The sequence below is a fragment of the Schistocerca serialis genome, chromosome 4, assembly GCF_023864345.2.
Source record: "Schistocerca serialis cubense isolate TAMUIC-IGC-003099 chromosome 4, iqSchSeri2.2, whole genome shotgun sequence".
NCBI lineage: Eukaryota > Metazoa > Arthropoda > Insecta > Orthoptera > Acrididae > Schistocerca > Schistocerca serialis.
The window spans coordinates 345466180-345493669 of record NC_064641.1 but is presented as its reverse complement, the minus strand read 5'-3'; the positions used below and the strand labels follow the sequence as shown (position 1 = coordinate 345493669).

At 39.8% G+C, this 27490-nt stretch overlaps 1 protein-coding gene across 1 annotated transcript in view; it reads left to right on the top strand.

Annotated features, from left to right (window-relative positions):
• Nucleotides 1-27490, top strand: part of LOC126474447 (MAP kinase-activating death domain protein) — a 596268-nt gene that overhangs the window by 176424 nt on the left and 392354 nt on the right. The window contains exons 13-16 of the mRNA XM_050101918.1: nt 744-902; nt 1411-1618; nt 14263-14364; nt 22653-22975. Coding sequence (XP_049957875.1) covers nt 744-902; nt 1411-1618; nt 14263-14364; nt 22653-22975 — 792 coding nt within the window. The remainder of the gene's footprint in view (nt 1-743; nt 903-1410; nt 1619-14262; nt 14365-22652; nt 22976-27490) is intronic.

The following is a 27490-nucleotide window of genomic DNA, read 5'->3' as shown; positions in this document are numbered from 1 at the left end:
TTCATATGGTATGCTGGCCACACATTTGATTGTATTATTTGTGCCCACTAAAGAGACAGGAACTTCTTTCTTTTCTGTTGCTTTTTCTGTGTTTTGTCTATCACTGTGCTGGGGAAGTCATTAGCCACTGCAGTTTGCTTAATGATGTCTAATTCCTTCTCACTGTTCTCTTTGTTTGGTGGAATTTTGTTTTCTCTGTATATCATTGTTTTGTAAGCAGGTTTTTTATATGTGGTAGGGATTATGGCATTGGACGTTGTCTTTTTTCTATAGATCGTGAAATTGTGTCTGTTGTTTTGATCTCTTATGCTCAAATGTAGGATATTACACACTATGCTATTGTACAACATCTTCTTCAGAAAAGAAAGGAAAGCAAACACACATTCACACAAGCAGACAACACTTCCCACGCACGTGACCACTATCTCTGGCTGCTTTAGCTGGATTGGCTAAAGCAGCTGGAGATAGCGGTCATGTATGCATGAAGTTTGCTTGCTTGGTTTGAATCTGTGTGTGTGTTTTCCTCCCTTTTCTGAAGAAGACTCTGGCTGAAAGCACACTGTGTAACAGTGTTTTCATTGTGCCTGTCTACAAGTCAGTGTGTGACCTTTACAGTGAATAGCAGTCGATCCTTTTCATAACCGTTAAATATATGTTGGTGCTGTATCACCCATAATCACAATTTCTATTGTGATAGGCACTGAAGTAAAAATTTTCTAATGATCCTTTTAATTACTTTGCAGGTGAGATTTTTCAACTCCCAGAATCTTCTAGCAAATTTTGCTGAACACACGAGAACACTGAGACTCTATCCAAGACCTGTTGTGGCATTCCAGATTAATAGCTTCTTGAGATCCAGGCCTCGAACAACACATTTTCTTAACCGCTTTGCTCGTACTCAGGTAACATGTCTTAACATTATACTGTTGTATGGCTCAGATTTTCATGATTACCGTAATTTTTTTGAGTGAATACATGTGTTTAACAGTATTGTCATGTATATGTCAACTTATCATTTAAGTACAACATACTGTAAATATGCAAGTACATCTGATGTGATTAGAACATTTTAGACTTTAAAATAGTGTGTTTGCTACACCTGTTACGATAAAATATCCTTGTTTATATGCAGAGGGTCCCTCTCATCCTGAGGTCTGTGTGACCCACCCTTCCTTTTTGACCTTCCATAAACTTTCCCTCTCTCCTCCTGGCAGTACTGACCAGCAATTTTGTCTCATAATTTATTAGTTTTCTTTCTTGAATATTCCTTTTGATACAATTCACTACATTTTATCTCACTGCAAGAACTTAAGGGTACTGAAGTATTCATATGTATGAAGTTTGTTTTGTTTGAATAACTGAAGTTTATTTTGTTTGAATAATTGTATTTTCTTGGTGATTTATTTTCAGGCTGTGGAATTTCTGGCAGAATGGTCTCTAACTCCTAGCAATGTCGCGTTCTTGCGTGTGCACACTGGGGTGTTTGATCCTACTCTTATTGGAGATAAATCCAAGTGGTATGCACATACTCTCGAACCCATTTACTTCAGTGTGTGGGATGAGAGCAGTTCACTGAGTGGGGCATTGCGATCATTACGTCAGCAGGAGCAACCAACAGGTTAGGAGTGTTACAGAAGTTAATACAAGGATAGTACTATACAACTATGTAGTAAGTAGCCCTTGAGAGACTTTGTCAGAGTTTAAAACTTTCTTTGAAATATTTCATTTTTCAAAAATGTTTAACTATTGGTATCAAGCCATCTTACCACTTTACACCTTTGCTATCATTAAGAGTAGCAGCATCCCTTAATATGAATTGCATGACTTGAGGTAGTTCCTGTCGTTCCCCCTGGAACATAGGGCCGTGATGAAATTCCTCCGCCTGGTACAATTTCTAGTAAGTCTCTTCACTTCACTCCTGGTTTTCCCATCCTCTGCAGCTCCTCTCTTTTATCATTCTTTTCCAGGTCTCTTTGGGATGTCCACATTTTCCAACTCCTTGAGGGTTCCAATCCAATGCCACCCTTTCAACAGGTCCATCTGGTTTCCTCAATGTATACCCAACCCAGTTCCATTTTCTTTCCTTGATTTGTGTATTGATTGGTTACTGATTTGTCTCCCTCCAAAGATCTTCATTTGTCATTGTATCTGGCCATCTCACATTTAAAATATGCCGTAGACAGTGGTTGATGAAACTTGTAGCTGGTTTTTGATGTGGTTAGTCACCTTCCAAGTTTCACAACCATACAACAGAACAGCCTTCACATTGCTATTGAAGAGCTGGAGTTTGGTCTTCTTTGAGATGTTCCTATTTCTCCAGACAGGGTACAGTTGTACAAACACACCATTTGCTTTGCGGATGTGACTACGGACGTCTACCTCAGTGCCTCCTGTAGTCGTTACTATACTTCCAAGATAGAGGAAAGATTGGACCTGTTCTAAGTCCTCTCCATTATTGGCCAGCTATTTGTGATGGTCAAGTTTATCCACATTTCTTTGGTTTTGCGAACGTTTATCTTGAGGCCTGCAACTTCCGCCTCTCTCTGGAACCTGGCCAGTTTCACTACGATGTCTTGATATTGTTGTGCCATTAAGCAGATGTCTGTGAAACTAGATCTTTGAGCCTATCCCGCATCCCCCATTGCACATCTCTCTTCCTTTCCCCCATCACTCTCTTCATCATGTGGTCCAACACCAAAAGAAATAGTGTTGGCGAAAGAATACACCCTTGTTGTACTCATGAATTAACTTGGAATGGCTCTGTTAGTACTTGGCACTCATAGTCTTCATACATCTCCTTGATGATGTTAATATTCTTCATTGGAATGCCATATTTTGCAAGTGTATCCCACATGACTCTTCGATTGACAGAGTCGAAAGCCTTTTCAAAGTCAATGAAGGTACAGTGGAGGGTGTGTTGCCACTCTGCACTTTGTTCCAGGATCATTCTGAGAGTATTGATAAGGTCCACACAGCTTCGATGTTTTCTTAAACTCACCTGTTCTCTGTTCAGTTGTGTTTCCACAGAATCCTTAATGTGGTTTAAAATGGTCCTTGAAAGAACCTTACTTGGTACTAACAATAGGGTAATGCCCCACCAGTTGCTGCAATTGGTAACATCTCCTTTTTTGCATATTTTCATGATAATACCTCGTTTACAATCTGTTGGCAGTTTCTCCTCTCCCCATATCTTCTCTAAGAGGATGTACAATAATTCGACAGTGATGTCCAAGTGTGTTTTCAGCATCTCAGATGTTATATTATCTGGTCCTGGTGCCTTCCCATTCTTGATCTGCTTCAGTGCTATCCTACTTTCTGCTTTCGTGGGTGCATTTACACCAATGCTGGGCCTAGGATCATTGTATTCCACTTGTTCTTGTTCTTCTACCTCACCACCAAGGTCTCTATTCAGAGTTTTGTTAAAGTGTTCCTTCCACCTATGTGATTGTTCTTCACATTTAGTTACTATCTCCTCTTTCTTATTCCTTACTGCTCGGTTCCTCTGGAAGCTTTTCTTTGAGAGCATCTTAGTGATATCATATAGTTCTTTTACATCCTCCCTCCATGCTGCCTGCTCTGCTCTATCAGTCTGTTCATCTATCCATCTTCTGTGGTCTCTTCTCACACTCTTTTTCACTTCCTTATCTGCTGCTCTATAATCAGCTTGTGTCTGTGCTTTTTGTTGCCTGGTCCTGCTCTGATTTACTCTTCCCTTGGCCTCCTTTCTATGAGTGATCTTCCTCCAGGTATGTTAAGACATCCAATCTCTCCACAGGTGATTTTTAAAGCCAAGTTGTCTCTCACTTACTTGCATAAAAGTATTCTTAGCTTCTGTCCACATTTCCTCCATGTCCTTATCCTCAGCCATCTCTTGTTCCAGGACCTGGAATCTATTCCAGAGTTCCAGCTGGAATCCCTCACTTATCTGTGGATCTTTCAGTTTACCTATGTTGAATCTTCTTTCTGGAAACCACAATCTTCATTTGGAAACTGGCAGTAACAAGATGGTGGTCGCTACTTGCGTCTGCTCCTCTTCTATTCTGCACATCTTCCAGGCTCCTACTGAACTTCCTGGATACTGCGATGCGGTCAATTTGATTTTCTGTAATATGATCTGGAGACACCCATGTTATCTTATGACATCTCCAATGAGGAAACAAAGTCCCTCCTATTACAAGGTCATGGCTTGCGCAGAAGTCACTAAATCTTTCCCCCCTATCATTCATTTCACCCAAGCCATGTACCCCGATTATCTGTTCGAAACCCTCGTTGTTATCTCCCACCTTAGCATTTATGTCTCCCATAACAATGAGGATATCTTTCTTGCTCACTTTCCTTACAATTCTCATAGCAGGTAATAGAACTCCTCCTTCTTCTCAATGTCTGATGTCTCTGTGGGGGCATAGCATTGGATGAGCATCTTCTTTCAGACCTTCATCTTAAATCTGTCAGTCCTGATCCTACTGAACACAGGTTTCCATTCTAGAAAGCTTTCCTTTGCTGCCTTGGTGAACAATAGCCCAACTCCATCCCAATGTTCCTCTTCCTCTTAACAAAAAATGGCTCTGAGCACTATGAGACTCAACTGCTGAGGTCATTAGTCCCCTAGAACTTAGAACTAGTTAAACCTAACTAACCTAAGGACATCACAAACATCCATGCCCGAGGCAGGATTCGAACCTGCGACCGTAGCGGTCTTGCGGTTCCAGACTGCAGCGCCTTTAACCGCACGGTCCTCTTAACATCCTGAATATAAAAATGTAATTCCATCTGATGTCTGCATTTCACCAAACTCTGGCCACTTCACTTCACTCAATCCCAGGATATGAAGCATATCGTTATTCATTTCCCTTGTCACTTGTTTCAGCTTGCTACTCTCCCTCAAGGTTCGTATATTCCAAAATCCAATTTTCATTTTCCTTTTCATGCCAAAGGTTGTTACCAGTTTATCTATCTGGTTTTGTATTCTTGTCTCGGTTTCAGTAATCAGGTTATTTAAGAAGGGTGGGTGACTGGCCCACCACTTCTGATTGCCTTGGTGGGGCTGCCACCTTGTCACCCAGGCACTGACGATTTGCCAGATGTTTGGCATAAGGTATTGGCATTTCGTCCGCACCCCTACCAATATTTTAATCGCCAGCATCAGTTAAGTGGGGGAGATGGGAAGGAAAAGAAAAAGATTGGGCTAGGGATAGGAAAAGGATAGGAGACAAGTTTTTGATAGGTCGTTGTGGGACACACTTGGTCTGGCCCCTCCCCTTTAGCCTGTCTGGCATAGGTAGCCCTGCTGGTAGCTACACTACCACTGGCATAGTCCTCTGGATCCAGAGCACACAAACCTCCTCACCCACACAGACAGTGCTACGTTAAGGCGGTACCCCCTGAGGAGGATGAATTGCATGGCAACCAGGTAAACCAGTGAATCTGAACAAGTCTCTGATAATATAAATTGTAAATGCAAGAAAAATCTTCACAAAATCAGATTTTATCTTGGAAAGCACCACAGTAAAAGAAAGGAAGACTGGTGTAGGCAAAATGAAAATTTGTAAAATTACTCAGAATCAAAATCATTAGAGAGATGCTAGAAAGAGAGTGAGATGGAATATACCTGTGTAATTCTGCAGGCACTCTTCTGTCTTTATGGCCCTAATTTCCTTTTTGTCAGTGTTTCTTTTTTTGCTGTCTTCTGTCTTTTCCATGCTGGATATAAAGTCTTTGTGAATTCTCTTTGTGGGTATGTGATATCAATCCCATCAGTTTTTTCCCAGAAAAATGTGAGTGTGTGTAAGACTATTCTAGTGTTGGGGAAATCAAATTAAGCTATTTTATGCATACATAACAGATGTAGAAAAATTTTGATAATTGTTTTGGAGACAAAATAAATGCTGTATCCAAGGTTCTCAGGTGTCCAGCCAGATCTGGTCATCTTTCAGACCTTCATCTTAAATCTGTCAGTCCTGATCCTACTGAACACAGGTTTCCATTCTAGAAAGCTTTCCTTTGCTGCCTTGGTGAACAATAGCCCAACTCCATCCCAATGTTCCTCTTCCTCTTAACAAAAAATGGCTCTGAGCACTATGAGACTCAACTGCTGAGGTCATTAGTCCCCTAGAAGTTCCACAATATTTCGGCGAATAGCCGTTCCCCCATCATCAGGTGGTACTGATGGAATTCCATCAGCACCACCTGATGATGGTGGAACAGTTATTCACAGAAATATCGTGGAACTTTGACAATTGGATCCGGCTGGACACTCGAGAACCTTGGATACAGCACATTCACCAGGAAAGCCTCAGATCACAAAATAAATGCTATTTTGCCAGCACCATACAGTTTTAAGAGTTTATCTGAAATATACTGTTTGGAACAGAAGAAATGTTAACTGCAGTAGCAAAGCTATTGGACACATGTATGGAAACTAAGATATCAAGTCTTTAGACTGAAGTATAAATAAAAGAATTGTTTTATCTTAATAGAACTCATTTATTGCAGAGGTAGGCAAAAAAATTTGAACACACACCTTATATTGTGCACGGCCAACTTTCATGTCAAAAACAAACTGAATTCTCCTGTAAATATATTCGTACAAATCCTTAATGGTTTTCAATGAGATTTTATATGAAGTATACTGGGCTATCAGTTACTTTTCCAATAAAGACCTGAATGGGTTGAGAATATTCAAACCCAAGTATTGTGGGTGTCAGAGAAGACCTGTTGTTTCACACTCATATTCATAAAAATATTGTTGTTATTTACAGCCTTCAACATCACTGTCATTATGGAAGAGGGTGTCCATTGTTAGGAATAATTTCTTCAAAACTGAACAGAGTCTATCACCTACATTTCTTCTGTTCTGAGTGGTGTACATAGAAACTGTTTATCCTCACTTGCTTTGGTGGGTATCCAAACCACCAGGAAATGAATACATGTTGCTATAAGTCTTCAATAGATGGACTTCACGAAGTGGAAGTCCAGAAGGTAGTGAAGTCTGTGTAGCAATACAACAATCCCAGACTAGTAAACACTCAAGACAGAAAGACAGCTAGAAAGTACAGCAAGTGGTGTGCTGTGCCATGAGTCCAGGCCACAGCCTCAGCAGCAAACAGTTGCTAGTGGGTGGCACCATGTGATGTGCTTATCTTGGTGGCAACTCCACCCAATTGCTCCTATTGCTTCTCAGTACCTACTTCCCATCAATGCTTTGCACTGGGGCAAAGGGCAGAGGGGGAAGGAGGAGGCCCAGAGGCTGGTTTGGTTTTGGTATGAGTCCACCATTGCTGCCCCATCAGTGCCTGAGGAGGATTCAGGGGTGACATGTCACACTGTGGGTGGAGTTGATTGCAGTGATGGACCAGCTGCTCCTGGCCGATCACCACCTTGAACATCTATTGCCCCTACTGCAAATCATGATATCCTGGGTCCACCTGGTATTTCGGCTAAACATCATGAGAGCCAGCAGGGTAATACAGTGTGGTGCAGGAGGCATGGAGCCTACAGTGAGCATGCAGGAAGTCAAACAATGTACATGGTTGACACTCAAGCAGAATCTTGGCCGGGCTATGTCCATTGGCAAGGGTGGATCAGTACATGACCAGGTAGCTGTTGAGTTCATCCATTGAGTTCGCCAATGTCAAAATTTTTGTCATTTACGACTTGAACATTCTGACCAACCACTTGGTTTCTGAATTGGATACTGAGTGAAGCAGGGAGGTGTCAGGTGCTCAAAACAATTTTGCCTTCAGAAATCCTGGAATGCTGAAGCCATAAATTGTGGTTCTCGTCAACAAAATACTAAATTCCGAAGCCTCAAATTGTGGGCCATTGTGAGAAACCAATGTAACTGGGCCCCCTTGTATAGCAAAGATTGTAGATAAGGCATAGGCCTTAACCCTGGAGGATGTTGACATCTGCACTACGTATGGGAAATTTGAAAGGGCTTGGGTGTCAGGATGTGGCTGTAAGCTAAAATGCTGTGCTGAGTTCAACACCTTGCAAATGCAATAGGTTGTTCATGCTGTTAACAAATCTATGTGACAGGATGGGACCAACAACACAGTCAGACACACCTGTGGCCAGTATTAATTGTTCGCCTGGTTGGAACGTTGCCAAAGAAGCGGCTTATCTAAGACACTTTTTAAGTTTCACAAATGCTCTTGTACACTTTTCTGACCACACAAATGGAGCACCCTTTTTTACATAACTACTTAAGGATGTGGGAAATATGAGCAGCATTTGGAATGAACTTGGCGTAATAATTGACTTTGCCCAGAAAACACTGCAATTCTTTTAAGATTCTTAGGCACTTGTAAAATAATAATGACAGTCACATGGTCGTGTGTGGGTGTAAGCCTGTCTGTGCTTAATAAGTGGCCCAAATAGTTGCCAAGTAAAATAAAAATGGTAGTCTCATGATCTTGTATGGGTGTAAGCCCATCTCCGCTTATTTTGTGGTGCAAATACTTGACTCTCGGCTGAAAGAAACTAAATTTGGTGAGACGACTGTGTAGGCCATTGGCTTGCAGCCACTCAAACAACACATGTAATTGCACAAGTGCTGCTCCCATGTGGCCCCCATAACTAACAAATCATTCAAATAATTGTCACAATTAGGGATGCCCCGGATGAGCTGTTCTAGATACCTCTGAAAAATTGCAGAAGTACCCCAAATAACTATCTGTTATATCTGTACCTGCCGAATGTGGTATTAATCACCAGAAACTGTTTTGTAGACCCATCAACAAGTAACTGAATTTACACATCAGTGAGATCAACTTTTGAAAAATACTGACCTCCAATCAATTTAGTTAAAAATACCTCTTGCCTAGGGACTGGTACAAATGGACATTTGTTTGGGCGTTAATGGTAGACTGAAAATAACCACAGGTCCAAAGTGATGCATTAGGCTTTTGTGCAGTAACCATGGACATTGCCCATTAATTAGACAAGACAGGAGAGATAACACCTAGATGCTGCAGTCTGTCCAGTGCTGCCTTAACATGTTTGCACAAGGCAAACGGTATCAGATGAGCCCTACCGAACTTAGGTATTGCCAAATGGTTCAAAGAGATGTGTGCCTAAGGTAGGTCCAAATAGTTGTTGAAATTTTTGCACCACACATCTAGCTTTGTTAATAGTATTGCATTAGAAATTAGATTTACCTGATTCTGAATTTGGCACCCAAAAAGTGTGAAAGTGTCAAGATAATAAATGTTAGTAGTCATCCAAGAATTAACTACAAGCAAGGTTAATTGCTGAGCTAAGTTTTTGTACTTAGCTTGCACCCTGATTTGATCCTGCAGTAGGACTGACTGGCTGTTGTACGTCAACACTTTGTGTGCTGGTCCACACAGCGGCAGGGAGCCTATGTGCCGGTAAGTATCCCCATTAATTAGGGACACAGCTGAGCTGGTGTCCAGCTGGAAGTCTGCCGTCACCCTACTGACATCCAGTTGCAACATGATATGCTGCATCCCATCAGCTGTTGTCCCTGGCAGTGGTGGGATAGCATGCAGCTTGCTAGTAGCCAAAGTTGACACCTGCTTGCTGAAGCAGACACTCGAAAGGTGTCCTGGCTGATGACAAACAACACAGATAATGTTACAGTACAGGCAGTGATGCTGTTGATGATGAAGGCCACACTCTGGATGTGATTTTACAGCATGGCTTTTGCTGGAGTTCTCATACAATAACGGAGAGGAAACTTTGTCAGGAGCCACTGCTTGCTTTGGGACACATTGATTGTGAACAAATCACTTTCAGCTTTGCGCATTCACTGATGTGGAAGGTGAGGAAGCACCAACCACTGAATCTATTGGCATTAGGTGCACAAGAGCTTGGTGAACCAGATTATGGCCTTGACTGAGAGTCATTAGTTGAGTGACAAGTGCAATGGTGATTAGCTACTGAAGCCAGTGTCACCTGACTACTTGACACTCAGATGATGACCTTGACTGGGATCATCAGGTGATCATTGGGTGTGATGACAATTAATACTCCTATCAATGTCGAAACCATAACAATCATCAAAAAGAGCTTGTGCCAAGACAGTAACTTTGTATGCCTTAGCAATTTTCAACACACCACTCGAAGTTGGATGTGAAGTTTCTAAAACCTTTACACTAACCCCATGATCTGGAACCTGGCAGATTATAAAGTCCCAAATTAACAAATGTATGTAAGATGTGTCACACTTGTGAGAGGCAAAATCACACTTGCAAGTGCCTTATAAATCAGCAGCCCATACCTTAGTTTCCTTAACACAGCGATTCAACTTGAACCTAGCTGCAATGAAGTGCTTTTGGTGACTGTAGTATTCAGTCAGCAAACGACAAACTTCAGAAAACTTCAAAGTTTTGGGATCCAAGACTGTGTGTAATTTTTGCACCATTTCATACAATTTACTGCTAGATCACAGTAACAGTACATTGTGGCGTGCAGGATCATAAGTTTGATTTGCCGTGCTGTGCAGTTCAAAACACTGTAAACAGACCTCCCAACTCTCACTTACCTCATTGAAAGAAGTGAATGGTAGAAGGAGAGGTGCAGACACAGCAGCTGCCTTCTGTTGTTGATTCTAGAGAGACTGTAACAGCAGTGTGTGCTGTTCCTGCTGCTGCTGCAGCTACTACGACTTGACAAATTCAGGATCTGTGGTTCACTAAACGAAATGGCATAGTGAAAAATTCCTCATTACTAGTTTTCTATCATGTGTGGTGTTGGAAGAAACATGTATATCGTCACTTGGTCTGGTGGGTACACTGAACCACTGGGTAACAAACACACATTCCTATAACCCTGCAGTAGACTGAGTTCATGAAGTTAAGGAAACACTAACAAGACTGGGACATAGCAGAGTTGATGAATCAGTACAACAATTACAAATTAGTAACCGTTTGAGACCAGAAACAAGCTAAATCAACTTGGCTGTGCAGTGGTGTGATATGAACAGCTACAAATACAGCAAGTAGTGAGGGAGCCATGAGCCTGGACACAGGCTCAGTGCCAAATGGTTGCTACCAGGTGGTGCCACTTGACACTCATATCTTGGCAGTGACTCCACTTATGGCAGCAGCCTGCAGCTGCTGATAAGTCCACATCTGTGCTAGGCAGGGAATCCAAATCACTGCTGGTTACAAAAACATTGGTCTCATAAATGTTTCTAGGTAACTTTCATGTAATGTGATTGCAGGACTCAGTAAAAGCCTTAAAGAGGCTTAGTAGCAGGTGACAGCTAAAGTGAACAGTGGCTCTCTTCACATATTATTCCCAAACATTACTCAGATAGTTGTAGACTCTTGTTCTGAAATTACTGCAGCTGCCATCAGTGACCAGTTTACTCAGCACTGCATAGCATCTCTGGTTGAGGGTTGTTGACACACAATTATTTCACAATAATTGATCTTTTTCCTTCTTGTATCTACGTTGTTAAAATTGCTAAATCATGATGGTGGGGTGGTTTTTACTTCTATCTCTACTTACATGTTTCACAAGCCACCACACACACACACACACACACACACACACACACACACACACACACACACTTGCAGTATTTTATGACACTGACTTTTTGTACATCTAAGTCTAAGTCTTTGTAGGTTACAGTCACTTTGTAATGAAATTAATGATTTCTGGGCATGGTGTGGAGTAGAGTCTTGACTGTATGGCTCATGACTATCTGGCTTCAGTTCTGTGTGACCTACTTCATTAACCCTTTAACTGCTCTGGACATGTTAACGTGCACGTCTTTGTACCTGTCCCTGTGTGCTCTGAACGTGTTTACACACGACACCAGTCCTTCTACCTGGCATACGTTCAGAGTACCAGGTAGAAGGACTGGTGACATGCGTAAACCCATTCAGAGCACACAGGGACAGGTACAAAGGCGCGCACGTTAACACGTCCAGAGCAGGTAAAGGGTTAATATCATAATAATACTTTTCCGTGATAAAATGAAGATTAATTTATTATACATGCTGTAATTTTCCAAAGCTTTAGCAAGTGGCACCAGCTACAATGTTATGTGGCCTATCAAAATGTTTTGTGCATCTTTCATCTAGTACCACATCTGAAATCACAGCTGTAAGATTTTATTGATACTGAATAAATTACCAGAACCACTCTTCAACAAATGATACATGGAAGCCTTCTTCCAGCACTCACAACCAACAATGAACACACTTGGAGAGCAGCTCTGTTGGCAGCCCAGTGTTCTTTGTTTTGTTTTTGCTGATCAGACATTGAGAGTCTGTGTACTGTTAAATTGTTGTTTTGTGTTGTCCTTTGTGTTTTAATTAAAGAGCCAAAAAAAAAAAAAAAAAAAAAAAAAGAAGCTTGTTGTGACTGTGAATCAGAAACTATGTGCCGTAATGAGACCAATTTCTGGGGTAGAACCGAAAACTTTTGCTTTGGAGTTAGGGCTAGGAAAAAGTGCTGTTTGGGACTGCGAGAAAGATGTAGCATAAATTGAGATATTGTGTGTTTCCCAAACTAGGAAGACAATGTTGAAAGGCAAGCATAAAGAAGCTTTGTTTTTGTGGCATGAATATTTAAGAGGAAAAGGTGTGCTCATTACTGGTCCAACATTGAAAAAAAAAAGGATAAAATAAAAAAAATTGCAGTTTCAGTACCAAATAGGAGGAGAAAATTCAGAATTTACTGCCAGTGATGGATCGTTGGCTCCATGGAAAAAATAGTTACCATTATCTACTGACAAAGAGGCTATGCCATTCTTTACAGACAACCTTTTGAAGTTAATTGACAAAGGGGAATTTCTGGCAAACAGATGTACAACTGAAATGAGACTAGTTTAAATTACAAGATGCTCCTTATGAAAACACTTGCTTCAGAAAAGGACGCTGCAGCACCCAGATATGAGAAAAGTAAAAAACGGGCTACCATATTGGCTTGTAGTAATGCAACAGGCAACCACATACTTAAGCTTACATCAATAGGGAAATCACAGCAACCTAGTGCTTTCAAAAACCTGAAAAATCAGGAATCACTGCCCCTATGTTACATTCACCAAATGAAAGCATGGATGAATTCAGAAATATTTTATACTAGCTCTAAAGAAACATTTGAGAGACAACAGTTTACTGAGGAAAGATCTGTTGCTTTTTGATAATGTGCTATTGTGTCTTGCCAGTGACGAACTCAGAGCTGGAGATATCAAAGCATTATTTTTATCATCAAATGTGACAGCTCTTTGTCAGCCAGTGTAATAGAGCATCCTTGAAATGCCAAAGTAGTAGTATCGCTGCCATCATACTAGTTTGCTGATATGAGCAATTGATAATAATAAAGACTGTGTAACCATTCTGGAGAGGACTGACTGGCTAGACGTCCCCTAAGGTGGTTTGTCAAAGTGTGGGGAGAGATTCTCAATGTATCACTTTTAAGGTCCTGGAGAATTCTTTTAGATCATGAAGATGGACATTTTAACTTTGAATTCATGTGTGAAACTGAAATCAGAGATGGATGTGATGGTACTTCATTGCTCAGAAGTGTACCAGACTGTCAGGATGTTGATGCAGATAAACTCACAGAATGGACAGCGACTGATGAAGTTGATGAACTAATTGGTAATGATATTGTAGAAACAGTGATGCAGAGGGGAGTTATTCATCAGGAAGAGGTAAACTTATGTGACAGGAGAAATCCCATCCCAAATTCAGAAGGGTTCTATACAATTGTGTTAGTGCTGCAGTACATTAGTGAACAGGAGGAAGCATCGCCATCTGATTTCATCTTTTTGTGTATGTGGAGGGTTATTGCACCACAGAAGAAGGCTGAAGGAGGGAAACATTCATCTATCAAAGCCTCTCTCTCTCTCCTTTTTTTTTCTTTAAAAAAAACCTGTAAGTTTCATCTTTTCTGTTAGGCTTGGCTTTTCACATATGTATGATCATACATTCATACTTGCAGATCATTTTATGTTTCCTATAATAATTTTTGAAGGGTGCAGTATGTACATAGCAAACATTGCTTGTACTATTATGCACTATTTTAGTTTTTGGATGTGTGCTTGCAAAGTTGTTTCATACACTTCATTGCCAGTTTGAGTGTCACAGCAAATTTATTGGCTTTCATAAGCGACTGTAGAAACAACTTGTTATTATACTACGATTAATTTTATTGAAATATTATCTGATATTATTCTCGGAGACAGCACAACATAAAAAACATATAATAAAAACATAAAAACTGTAATTATTTGATAGTTTAGTTGTGTCTTATTTGTGCTGAAACTGTTTGTTCCAGATGAAAGTGGTTCTGATTCAGAAGGAGCTGAGAGCACAAGCTCATCATACTCTTCTCTCAGTGACTTTGTATCAGAAATGGTATCATCCGACTTATCACCAAGTAAGTGTGTCACCAGTTAGGCAACATTCTACACTTTTCACAAGCTCTACTGTGCATTATAAGTTTTAAATAAAGTCAGTGAGTGTAGATTGTGAATTTGATTATAAGTGTATGTGAAAAATATGTGTTTCAGTATAACAGTTAAACATAATGCTCATCTACTTTCAAATCTAAACTATCATCCTTATGCAACAACCAATCCAGTGATTTATAAGCTATTTTCAGTCTCTCTCTCTCTCTCTCTCTCTCTCTCTCTCTCTCTCTGTCTCTCTCTCTCTCATTTTTTCTCTTTTATGGACAATAGGGATTTATTTTTACTTTTAGTTCAACAGTACATAGACATCTTATCAAAAATCTCCAGTCATAGAACTCTACATATTTTATACATAGTTCTCCTCAATCTACTCTTATTAAATTAACAAATTTGTAAATAAACGATAACTGAAGTAGTGAAACAACAATGTATGTAAAAAGACCAATATACCTATTAATGATCAGATTATGGAGATGTTACTCTACTTACTTCAAAACAACTTCCAATATACAGCTTACATAACACCTCTTTCATTGCTCCATTGTTGTCTTCTTTGTGTTTCTCCAGACTATTCTTCTTCTCATCACCAAAATCTACATGCTACTTCTTTCAATAGAGAGCATGCAAAAACATTACACAAAAATCCCCATGCCCAATAGTCCTGTCATCCTTTAGTCAGTTAGTTATTTGCATGTTATTTGGATTTGACAACATGCTGACCAGTTACACAATTTAGTAAGGCTTTCTTTTCTCATTTTTGCCTGTGCATAACACTGTTTTATGTTTAACTGTGTTCAATGTCTCTCTCTTCATCTCTTAAAAAAAACAACAACAAAAAAACACTCTTGTTGCACAAGACACACCCACACACACACACACACACACCACACACACACACATACACACACACACACACACACACACACACACACACCAAACTAAACACGTTCAGAAATTATTCTGTAAAACAGAAGCACTTTTCAAGTGGATATGACTTCAGTTTGTGTTTCAAGTTAATTTTAGTATCAATTGCATTCTTTACATCACTCCATAGTTGGTCAAAGACTTTTACATTTGAATACCTCACTCCTTTCTATGCTGCACTAAGGCTGAGTGATGAACAGTGTAAATTGTTTCTCCTCTCAGGTTTATATTCAGAATGTTACTGTTTTTTCAGGTCTTTGGTTAATCATTGACAAGAAACTTCATAAGGGGCACTTGTCGGTATGCTCAACAGTGTAAACAGCTTCTGTGTAACATACTCTCTAAGGCAAAAAGGTGGTGCACTATGGAGGAATTATCTGTATGGGGTGAGAATCAGTAAATGTGATGTTCATGTACAGACAAACAAATGATTACAATTTCAGAAATATTGGATGATTTATTCAAGAGAAAGAGCGAGTCAGTAATTTGATGGTCCACCTTGGGCCCTTATACTAGCAGTTATTTGGCTTTACATTGATTGATAGAATTGTTGGATGCCTGAGGGATGTTGTGCCAGATACTGTCCAGTTGGTGCGGTAGATTGTCGAAATCCCATGCTGGTTGGAGAGGACTGCTCATAGTGCTCCCAACATTCTAAACTGGGGAGAGATCCAGTGATACTGCTGGTTAAGTTAGCATTTGCAGTGTGTATACACCCCAGGACAACCAGGAAATCCAGGAAAAATGTGGGAATTTTTTTATCTAGGAGAAATCTGGGAAAAACTCTGGTTATCTTGTAGACCTCTGGGAACTTTCCATTATTTTAGTTTTCAGTTAAATTTTTCTAATTTTGACAGGTAAGAACAGATAACTCATACAAAGAATTTTATTGCAGAGTAATGGTGCAGCAGTAAAATGTAAATGAGAGAATAACACCAAAATAAAACTTTAGTTGCAAAGAAAATGCACCATTTACAACAACAAAACACAGTGCACACACAAGTGCCTGCTGACAGCAAAATGTGTCAAAGAGTATGCAATACTTTGTAACAACAAACTGCTTTCGACGTGTCTTTTTTGTGGGCCTTGTTTTAAGGAGCATGACGTCACAATTGTTCACATTTGTAACAGGTTGCAGAAAAATAGTGGTGGTTTGAGAAGTATAACTTTCAAAGTAAATTTCCCCTTACATGTGAGAATGTGTGATGAATTTTGTAAATCATGGAGTGTTAGCCTTGCATTCAAAACTTAACACGGAGGACTAGCCCTTAGAAAAATTTCAGGCCCAGAAGACCAGCCATTTATGCCATTAATTAATATTGTAGTGGTACATTTGCCTTTGGTATATCTTAAAGGATAACATACCTTGAAAAAAGACCAAATTTTGAGGTTAGTTTTTCATATTTATTTTAGTTCTTTCATAGATTACAGACTGTGCAGTTAGAATGACAAAAAAAGTATTACATTCCTTTAAAAAAGTGTGAAGCGAGTGAGCATTTATTCAGCCAAGTAACCCATGAAATGCTCATGTGCAGCACTGAAATTTATAATCATGCTTGTCAGAAATATTCAACTGGGGGGGAGGGGGGGGGGGGGGGGCGGAGACACACCAGCTAAAAGTCTTTGATGAATAATATTACATCTACATCTACATATACATGGCTACTCTGCATTTCACACTTAAGTACCTCACAAAGGTTTCATCGAACCATTTTCATACTACTTCTCTACCATTCCACTCTCGAATGGTGCGTGCGAAAAAGGAACACCTAAATCTTTCCGTTTGAGCTCTGATTTCTCTTATTTTATTATGTGATCATTTACCCCTACGTAGGTGGGTGTCAACAAAATATTTTCGCATTCGGAAGAGAAAGTTGGTGATTGAAATTTCGGAAATAGATCTTGTCGCAAAGAAAACCACCTTTGTTTCAGTGACTGCCACCCCCAACTCGCGTATTGTGTCAGTGACACTATCACCCCTATTGCCTGATAACACGAAATGTGCTGCCCTTCTCTGCACTTTTTCGATGTTCTCCGTCAATTGTACCTGGTAAGGATCCCATACCGCGCAGCAATATTCCAGCAGAGGACGTACAAGTGTAATGTAGGCTGTCTCTTTAGTGAGTTTGTCGCATCATCTAAGTGTTCTGCCATCAAAGCACAGTCTTTATTTTGCCTTCCTCACAATATTATCTATGTGGTCTTTCCAGTTTAAGTTGCTCATAATTGTAATTCCTAGGTATTTAGTTGAATTGGCAGCCCTTAGATTCGTGCGATTTATCTTATACCCAAAATTTATCGGATTTCTTTTAGTACCCATGTGGATGACCTTGCACTTTTCTTTGTTTAGTGCCAGTTGCCACTTTTCACACTATATAGCAATTCTCTCTAGATCATTTTGTAATTGGAATTGATCATCTGATTATTTTACTAGACAGTAAATTACAGCGTCATCTGCAAACAATCTAAGGGTGCTGCTCAGATTATCACGTAGATCATTAATGTAAATCAGGAACAGCGGAGAGCCTATGACGCTTCCTTGCAGAATGCCAGATATCACTTCTGTTCTATTCAATTGTTTACCGTCTATCACTTCACTGCGACCCCCCTGAGTTTATCGCAACATAGAAAACATAAATGAAACACTACAAAAGAGGTGACTGCTATTTTTTGGACATTTATACAGAATGAACAGCAACAGGTTAACCAAAGGGATTTTTAAATATCTTTGGGACAAGAAGCCAACGATAGCCTGGATTCAAGAAGATAGGAAATATTTGCAAAGAAACAACCTAAGTGAAAAAGATGCAACAGAAAGAGAGATTTTCAAGAGGAAAGTGTTAAAAATGGAAGGATTTCAAGGCAAGAGAGAGGGAGAAGAAGACAGGCCCAAAACGGTCTGAGGAGAGACAAAGGATACATAGTGAAAAGATGAAACATTACTGGAGGAAAAAGAAAGAACAACATAGAAGGAAGCATTGAAATTTGTGCATCGTCCTTAGATGACCCAAACGAAGAAAGAAGAATAATAATTGGCAAGTTGTGAGTAGAACTCTTGCACTGAGGGTTCTGTACAAACTTAATTATGTATATAGACAGTTCATCCATTCCATCTCGACCACTGATACTTGGAAGATATTGGTCCCAGGGATTCTAAGATTTTCGAGAATGTTTTAATTTTTGCAGTATATATGTAACATAAAGTCATGCAGGAGGCGGGTAACCATTATGATAATCAGTAGTTCTCCATTCAGGCTGACTGGGTTGCAATGGTAAAACTCATTTCCTGCCTGACGTTTGACTTTATTGCTCATATGATGCGTTTCAGGATTTATCCCTCATCAGATATCCAGTAGTGGTTGATGCATGTAGATATGGCATTTCAAGTTGTATATGAAACAAACATGCACAGACTTCACCATTGTGACCCTGTCAGTGTCAATGGAGAACTAACGATAGTTTTAATTTCAGTATGATGACAGATAACAAATGAAAAAAGAAATATTTTTTCCTTGTGTTGTAATTAAAAGTTAACAGTTTTCAGATTTTTTTCCATTAGATGGACCATGAAACTTCACTTCTTGCCAAATTTCATCATTGTTGATCAACGGGAACTACGGTATAGGTTTTGATGAGTGAGCTTCCGAGTATCAAAATATGTAACATAAATGGCCATACCTTTTGATTGCATTGACTTAGAAGCTAACATTTATTCTTCCGCCAAGGGACCATAAACATTAGTATATGGCATAAATTTCAACTTGATATATCTATCCTTTCCTGAGTGAAACAGGTCTTAACAGGTGGATGAACAGACAGACAGTCTGATAACAAATGACAATTTTTTTCATGTGATATAATTACAGATTTACAGTTTTTGTAATTTTTTGCTTTGGTTGTACTGCAAAATCTTCCTTTGAGCCAAGTTTCATTATTTTAGGCTAATGAAAAGTATCCTATAGATTTTAATGAGTGAGTTTGCATGTATCAAAATATGTGACATAAATTGCCATATCTTTTGAATGCATTGACTTAGGAGCTTCATTTTTTTACACTGCCAAGGAATCATATGCCTTAGTGTGTGGCATAAGTTTAAACTTGATTTGTGTATGACATAAATTTCAGCTTGATATGTTTCCTCTTTCCTGAGGAAAAGGGATTTTTACAATCAGTCAGACAGGCAGACGGACAACAAAGCGATTCTATAAGGGTTCAGTTCTTATCTATTGAGGTACAGAACCCTAAACATGCACTTTTTTATGTAGCTCTGTTTTAGGTTGGTGCATTTTGTACAGAGTTTTTCCAGTATTCTATCACAGAATTGTCAGTCTGAAAAATCTATAAAATACACAGTTAATGCTGCCCTAACTACTTCTTTGGAAACAAAACATTGTCCTGCAATGAGTAACATTAGATGTGGCAATATGCCTACCAGATCTGATGAAAAGATCATATTTTTCAATAATTTGTATTTCAATTCCCTCAGTTTTCCCCTTCTCAAAGCACCTTTGAAGAAAAGTTTATTGACCTGATAAATGTTGATCTTTTTTATACAAACAATTTTTTCTATCTAGTAAGCCCAAAAGACTTGTTTACTACTTGCCAAGTGTTGTTTTACCAATGAACAGTAATCCAAAAGAGCAGCCCCATTAACATTCCTAAAAGTGACCATAACCTTTTTGGCAGATTAGATTGACTGTCCTTTGTTTTCTGCGGGGCAGCCAGCTTCTGCCAACGGATTTGGTTGTTGTTTCATTTCAGACTTGTGTCTGTGGACCCTTGTCTCATCCACAGTAACAAACAGGCACGAAAAAGCAGTTGAATTCAAATGGTCTGAACATAACTGATAAATTCATTGTTTCATTTGTTTGTTGTCGGCTTTCAGCTAAAGTGGCTATCATCTTCCATAAAACTGTCTCATATTTAATTCTTCATGTAAAAGTTGCCTTAGTCTTTTTTCTGTTACCATATGCCCTTGACATTATTCTGTACACATATCATCACTGACTGTCAAAACTAACCAGGATTAGTTGCCCAGTTCTTATCAAATTTGAATGGGTTTATGGGTGTTAACCAGAAGAACACTGGAGTTAAATGCAAATGGCAGCTGTGTCACCATAGAATCAACCAGGGGTGGCAGTAATCAGTAACCATACAGCTCGACAGAGACCAAGTAGAATCCACGATAGTCACATTCCTTACATAGTAAAAGTTGAGACGTTCAGGCATCAATATAAAGTGGCCAACCAAAACATTATGACCGCTGACCTACGATCGATATAAACCTGTCCAGGCAATAGCAACATCACCTGGTGAGGAACGACTGCTAGTCAGATACAAATGCGGTGCATGTAGTATCAGTGAGTGTGCTGTCCATGTGTACAATGGGGAAGGCGTGCAACCTATCTGAGTCTGACTGAGGGCAGATTGTGATGGCCTGGAGACTAGGCACAAGCATTTCAGAAACTGGACAACTTGTTGGGTTTTCGAGGAGTGCTGTGGTGACTGTCTTCAGCACATGGTAAAAGCAAGGTGAATCTATGTCCATACATCATGAGGTTGGGCAGCCATCCCTCACTGCAGATGTTGGATGTTGTAGGCTGGGCTGATTGGTAAAACAGAACAGGCAGCGAACTGTGGCAGTACTAACATCAGACTTTAATGTTGGGCATGATACAAATGTGTCTGAACACACAGTGCACTGAACTCTTCAAACAATGGGCCTCCACTGCCAACGACCCAGGAATATGCCAATGTTATCAACATGACATCAGCTACCGTGTCTGAAATGGGCACATGACCATCAGTACTGGACGTTGGTGCAGTGGCAGAGCATTGTATGTTTGATGACTCCCAATAACATCTTCAACATGCCGATGGGAGAGCACTGATCCATCATCTTCCAGGGGAACACCTCCTTGACGCTTGTACTGTGGACAGAGACAAGCTGGAAATGGCTCCATTATGCTGTGGGGAACATTCATGTGGGCATCCATGGGTCCAGTGGAGCTCTTACAAGGTGCCATGACAGCAAAGGAGTATTGTACACTGATTGCAGACCACATACACCCCTTCATAACAGTCATGTATCCTGATGGCAGTGGCATTTTCCAACAAGATAATATCACCATGTCACAAAGTCAGGAGTGTGGTTCGAGGAACACAGTGGCGAGGTCCAATTGATGTGCATGTCTTGCAACTCGCCAGATCCGAACCTGATTGAACATGTCTGGGATGTGACTGAACCTGGTGTCAGAGCTCGTCTGCTCCCTCCCCAAAATTTATGGGAATTTGGTGATTTTTGTATGCAGATGTGGTGCCAACTCCCACCAACAACTTACCAAGGTCTCATTACTTCCATGCCATGATGCGTCACCACTGATATCCATGCCAAAGGTGGATACACTGGCTATTAGGTAGGTGGTCATAATGTTCCGCCTGATCAGTGTATTTGATTGTGTAATTCATGAATCACATGATAAAAGTCATACTTACTCTTATGTTATTACTGAATGCAATACATCACCATATTTAGCTGTGTGTGTTGTGTTTTCCATTTTCTTTACTGATTTCATATGAACTGGTTCCTCGCCCTTATGTCTTTCAGGATTTTAGTAATATTATTATGAAATAAATTGTATGTAACACACATGACAGTAAAATAATTTATGTAACAGGGGATTGTGTATATGACAGAGTAATCTTCCATTCAGAATGGAATAATTCCTCTCCTTTCTTCTCTTTAAAGATTTTTTTTTTGGGATCCAGAATCTCCTTCAAAATTACTATTGACTTTTCTCCCACAGAGATCTGTAAGCTCAATGTGTAAGCAGTGAGGTAAAAGGATAAACAGAATGCAGTAAATATACATGAAAAATTCTGAAAGTCTTAAATTTCTGAGTGAGACATTTCTTGTTCTGCTAGACAATTCCTCCTCTTGTAAAATCAGTGTAGTATACACACTTCCACTTATAAAGTGTATCTTAATTAACTGGACTGATCTACATCTATCCAAATTTTCCTTTTTTGCTTGGATCTACAGAAGATAACTTGATGGTTGTGTTCATTTCAATGTGCATACTCAAGTATGTATCAGTGAAGTAAGTGATAAAATAATATTTAAAACAGTTCTGACTGAATTATTTGATTTTTATTGAAATTTCATACAACAAAATTGGAAGAAACATTTGTGCCACAGTTATTCCCTGTAACTCACATTAAGCACACATGATCTGTATTTACTATATACATAAGTCTCAGAGACAAGCTGTATAAGATCAGTTTATATATTGATTGATTCATTTGCACATTTTGCCTCTTATTACTACAGGTTTCCCACCAACATCGGTTGATCGTACAGAGCCACCACCAGCTGCACTCACCATTCAGCCATTAGCTCTGTGTAGTGGCCTTGACCACCGCACTGTATATAATCCACCAAGCAGTCTGCAGTTTCCTGGTTCCATGATGCCTGCTGTCAGTGCTCCAGCAACATCACCTCCAGGCTCAACCTCTTCTAGCAGAAGTGATCTCAGCTCCCCTTCCCTGAATCGTGATTCTGAACTTGATTTTGCTGCAGCTGTTGCTGTTGCAAATAGTAGTCAGGAACAATTACCAGCTGAATCATTGCAACCTCAGCGACTGGGAACACTGGTGAGTAAAACATCTGGGACATTCAGTGGAGCATTTAATGGTAGGTGTACAGGCTCTGCATGTGGAGCCCCAACCACTGGGTGAGGAAATGAAATTTTACCAGTTTTGTTCAAGGGTGACTCCATGATAACATACATAACATTTGTACAATTGGCATTGAAGTATGAACATGAAAATAATAAAGATAGGCCAGAATATGAACAACAGACAGCCAAAGTTTGATAAAGCAAGCACTATAAAGCAGTGCACTTTTTTTTACTCTGTCTTCAAACGCCACTGGTACATCATATCATAATGTTTGCATGAAAAAGCAGTGCAAAATATTGGAGAACACATGCATTTGTAGTCCACAAACTTTGCAGAGGAGGGTACTTGTGTACCATTTTCATTTTCCATCCTTTCCTGCTGAAGTCCTGAATGACCCAGGTGGTGGTAGTGGTGGTGGTGGTGGTGGTGGTGGTGGTGGTGGAGGGGGTGGGGGGCAGCAATCGACTTTTGGGGTGAGTCTTCAGATGAGTAAAAAGTGGTACTGGTGCCTTTTAATGAGGGTGGAAAATATGACTGTTGTGAATGTATACATGGTCTTCAAGGGATGCTGTGAAGGGACTTCTCTTTCAGTGAAAGAATTCAGAAGACAGATTGTGAGAACATGCCTGAAGAAAGGTCTTGAAATGAGGTTAGCTAGGGGGAGACCAACAAAACTCATCTCACCTTCCAGTAGTAATGTGCCAGATATATATATGGTATGATCAGAAGCTACATGTCATCCAGAAGCATGAAAAGCAAAGGCAATGCCAGTATGAGAAATGCAAAGGAAAGCCGAGCACATATTGCGGGAAGTGTAAAGTTATATCTGTATGGAATACTTTCCCAAATATATCACGCCTTAACGAAACTTCCATTTTGGAGAATTTTTAGGTTAAAACGTTTGTAAATGTTTCTTATTGTAAGATAAATAATAGTTTTGAAAAGTTATTTTGAGTTTATTATCACCAATTTCTTTGTCCCTTGTCATTTTTCATAGTAAGCAGTGTAATGACAAAACAACTGCCAAGCACCCAGCATCTTCAAATGAGAATGGCCAAAAATTTCACATTTAGGGAACAGATGATCAAAATTTCTTCATATTTCCATAAATGGGCTGCCATGACACAGTTTTCCAAAAATACAGAATAAATGTTAACTAAAAATAAATTGGGCATCAATGAGTTAACTGAATCAAAAGTTCAAGCTTGTTTATAACTAGATCTGAAGTATTACTCTGAGGAATTGGTCCTCTCAGTCACTATTCAATGTAATAAGATGTTAGAGCTACACCACACCAATTGTTGTTGCTTCCCTCCTGTCCTAATCATTTGAGTACTTAAAATACATAGAAAGTGACCACTCACCTATACCAACTGATGTGTGGTGTGTAGAAACCCACAACAGAATACAGTACAGGGTGTTTCAAAAAGGACTTTACAACTTTAAAAATTCATATAAATTTATTGAAAGAAAGTATAGAGCTGGCTTTAGTGTTATTTTGTAGGGACACACATCAAATTTTTTCACCTTAAACTAAAGATGTTGTACGTGGCTTCCATTGGTTATCCTGCACACATCCCATCGGAAGTCAGTTTTTTCCCAAACTTGCTCTAGCATTGCAGATGTAACATGCTCAGTGGCAGTGTAAATTGTTGTTGTAATTTCAGGTAGAGAAGCTGGCATGGGAGGTACAAACACGATATCCTTGATGAATCTCCATAAAAAAGAATCAAGTGGTGTCAAGTCTGGGGAATGTGGTGGGCATTCAATTGGAGCATCATGGCCAACCCATTGCCTTGGAAAGCAGTCACTGAGAAAATCCTGGACATCAGCCAGGTAGTGGGATGGTGCATCATTTTGCTTGAACTAAACATTCATTCTTGGTCATCCTCATAGATCTGTGGTATCAAAAATTGTTGTAACATATCCAGGTATACTATCCCATTGATGGTTGTCTCACGGAAAAAAAGGGGCCATACATTTTGTTCTTGCTCAATGCACAAAAAACCTTCAGTTTAGGGGTATCATGAACATATTCCAATGTTTGATGTGGATTTTCACTGCCTTAAATTCTGCTTAAGTGAAAAGTTGACTCCTCAGAGAAGATGACTAATTTGTCCAAGAAATGTTGATCCTCATGTAATTGATTTAACATATATGCACAGAAGTTCTTGTGAGCAAATTTAGCAGTGTCTTTGATTGCTCGTACAGTTGTCAATCTTTATGGTTTCAATCGCAAACAGTTTCTCAATACATGCCAAACAGTTGTATGTCAGATTTGCAGTTCACGAGGTGCACACTGGGTTGATTTATTCGGGCTATTGACAAAACGTTGTCTCACTCGCTCAACAGTGTCGTCAGATGTGCTTGGATGCACTGATGATTTCCTGCATCTTACCGAACACCTTGTTTCTCCAAAACATTTATATCATTCATAACTTGTAGGCCTACTAGGAGCAGCTTTAGCATACTTGGTATGGAAATTACACTGAATTGTTGTCACTGACTTTGATTCTTCAAACCAAAACACACAGCTAGCACGCTCAGGTCTAGTGATGGCAGCCATCTTTAACGCAACTGCCACTAGTGCTCCTTATGGTGCAATTTGGCACTAGCGAACTATGAGAGATGAAACTTGACATATTTCCCTACAAATTGACACTACAATCACCTCTGTAGGTACTATGAATTAATTTATACAAATTTTCAAAGTTGTAAAGTACTCTTTGAAACAATCTGTATTTACACTCGTTTTTGCGCTCTTGCTCTTTCTCTAGCAAAAGTAAATACATTCATACACACAGCCACACAGATATCCAAATGCTCACACCTGCAGCTGTGGCAAGACTGCCTGTTTATCATTGATTATTGAGGGTAGTTGTCTGGGCCGATGGAGATGGGGAGGGGATAGAGAAGAATGCACAAAGCAAGGACCGGTTAATGAGATGGTGTGAGGTAGATCTTTGAACAGATGAAACAGTGACAACACAACAAGATGACAAAAGTTGAGAGTTTCGATCATATAAGTGATAGTGAAAGGGAGGGGGGCAAAAAGGAAGGGGAGGAAAGGTGATGAGGGTGGAGATGGAGGGAGAGAAAGGGAAGGGGAAAAATGGAGAGAGGGAGATAGGGAGATGGTGAGAGAGATAGAGATCAGAGGAATTGTACTTGAGAGAGAGAGAGAGAGAGAGCCTGAATGGTGGAAGGGGGAGGAAGGAGGTGGCAGCATGTGATCTGGACAGTGAAGGACAGAAAAGTGAAGATAGAGTGTAATGTGAGGCAGTGGGAAACAGGTTAGTGGAGGTTTAGACCAGGAGGATTGTTAGAGTGCTGGAGAGACAATTCCCACCTGCATAGTTCAGTGAAACTAGTGCTGGAAAGGAACAGTAGATTCTCTGATCCCTTTGTGCCTCCTCGTCTTCCCCCCTTCTTTCTCACATTTTCCACAGCTCTCCCTTTCTCTCTTGCCTCCCTGTCTCTCCCTTCATCTTCACCTTTGCCTCCTCTCCTCCCCTTCCTTTCTGCCACCCTTCCTTCTCTTATATGCTCTACCCCCTGAACCCTTTTTGACTTGTTATGAAGCCCCTGATTCATCTGTTGAAAGACCTGACTCACACCATCCCACTACCCACTCCTCTATCATGTGCATCCTTCCCTACCTCCTCAGCACCACCATCAACTCAGGCAACTGCATTCAGAAATCAAAAATCGAATCAGTCTCATGGTGGCTGTAGATGTGGGCATTTGGCTGTCTGTTTTGTTGTGTGTGTGAATGTGAATGTGTGTGCTTTTGCTAGAGAAAGAGCAAGAGCTCAAAAGCTAATGTAAATACTGTATTCTGTTGAGTGTTCCTATGTGCCACACAACAGTCAGTTATTGTTCTATGAAATTTCAGGAGAACTTCTGGATGTCAGTACCTTCCTGCCATCATATTTTGGTACAATGCCACCACAACATGAGCACTAGCTTGAAGCCAGTTGACTGTGGCTAAAGCTGCATCCTAGCTTTTCTGCACAGTGGCTAATTCCCTTTCCATCTGCACATAAGAGACCCCTTCCCTATCCACATTAGTAGTCCTTTTTATGCATGAGTCCGTAGCATCAATAAATTTATCAAAATAAGTAATTTTCCTCTGTTGACATTTTAAATATTTTATGAAAAATACTTATTTTATTATTAGTGGTTAGCTGATTTCATCCCCAGTGCCATTATCAAGCTACTGTGATCCCCTTTGACATTAAAAAGCTAAATACTGATCTACACAGCAGTATGGGGAAAAATAGTTCAGCACTGTCATTATTGGTACTGACATAACTATCTCAAATGTGAATTGATAAGCAGAATGAACATTTTACATATGAATGTCATCATTGATAACTGTGCTTGTACCTTCCATGGTTCTGCTGAATTCATTAGAGTAATGAAACCATAAGTTGTTCTTTTTCACACACTGCTGTGTGAATTATAAAATTGTAAACATAACATAAT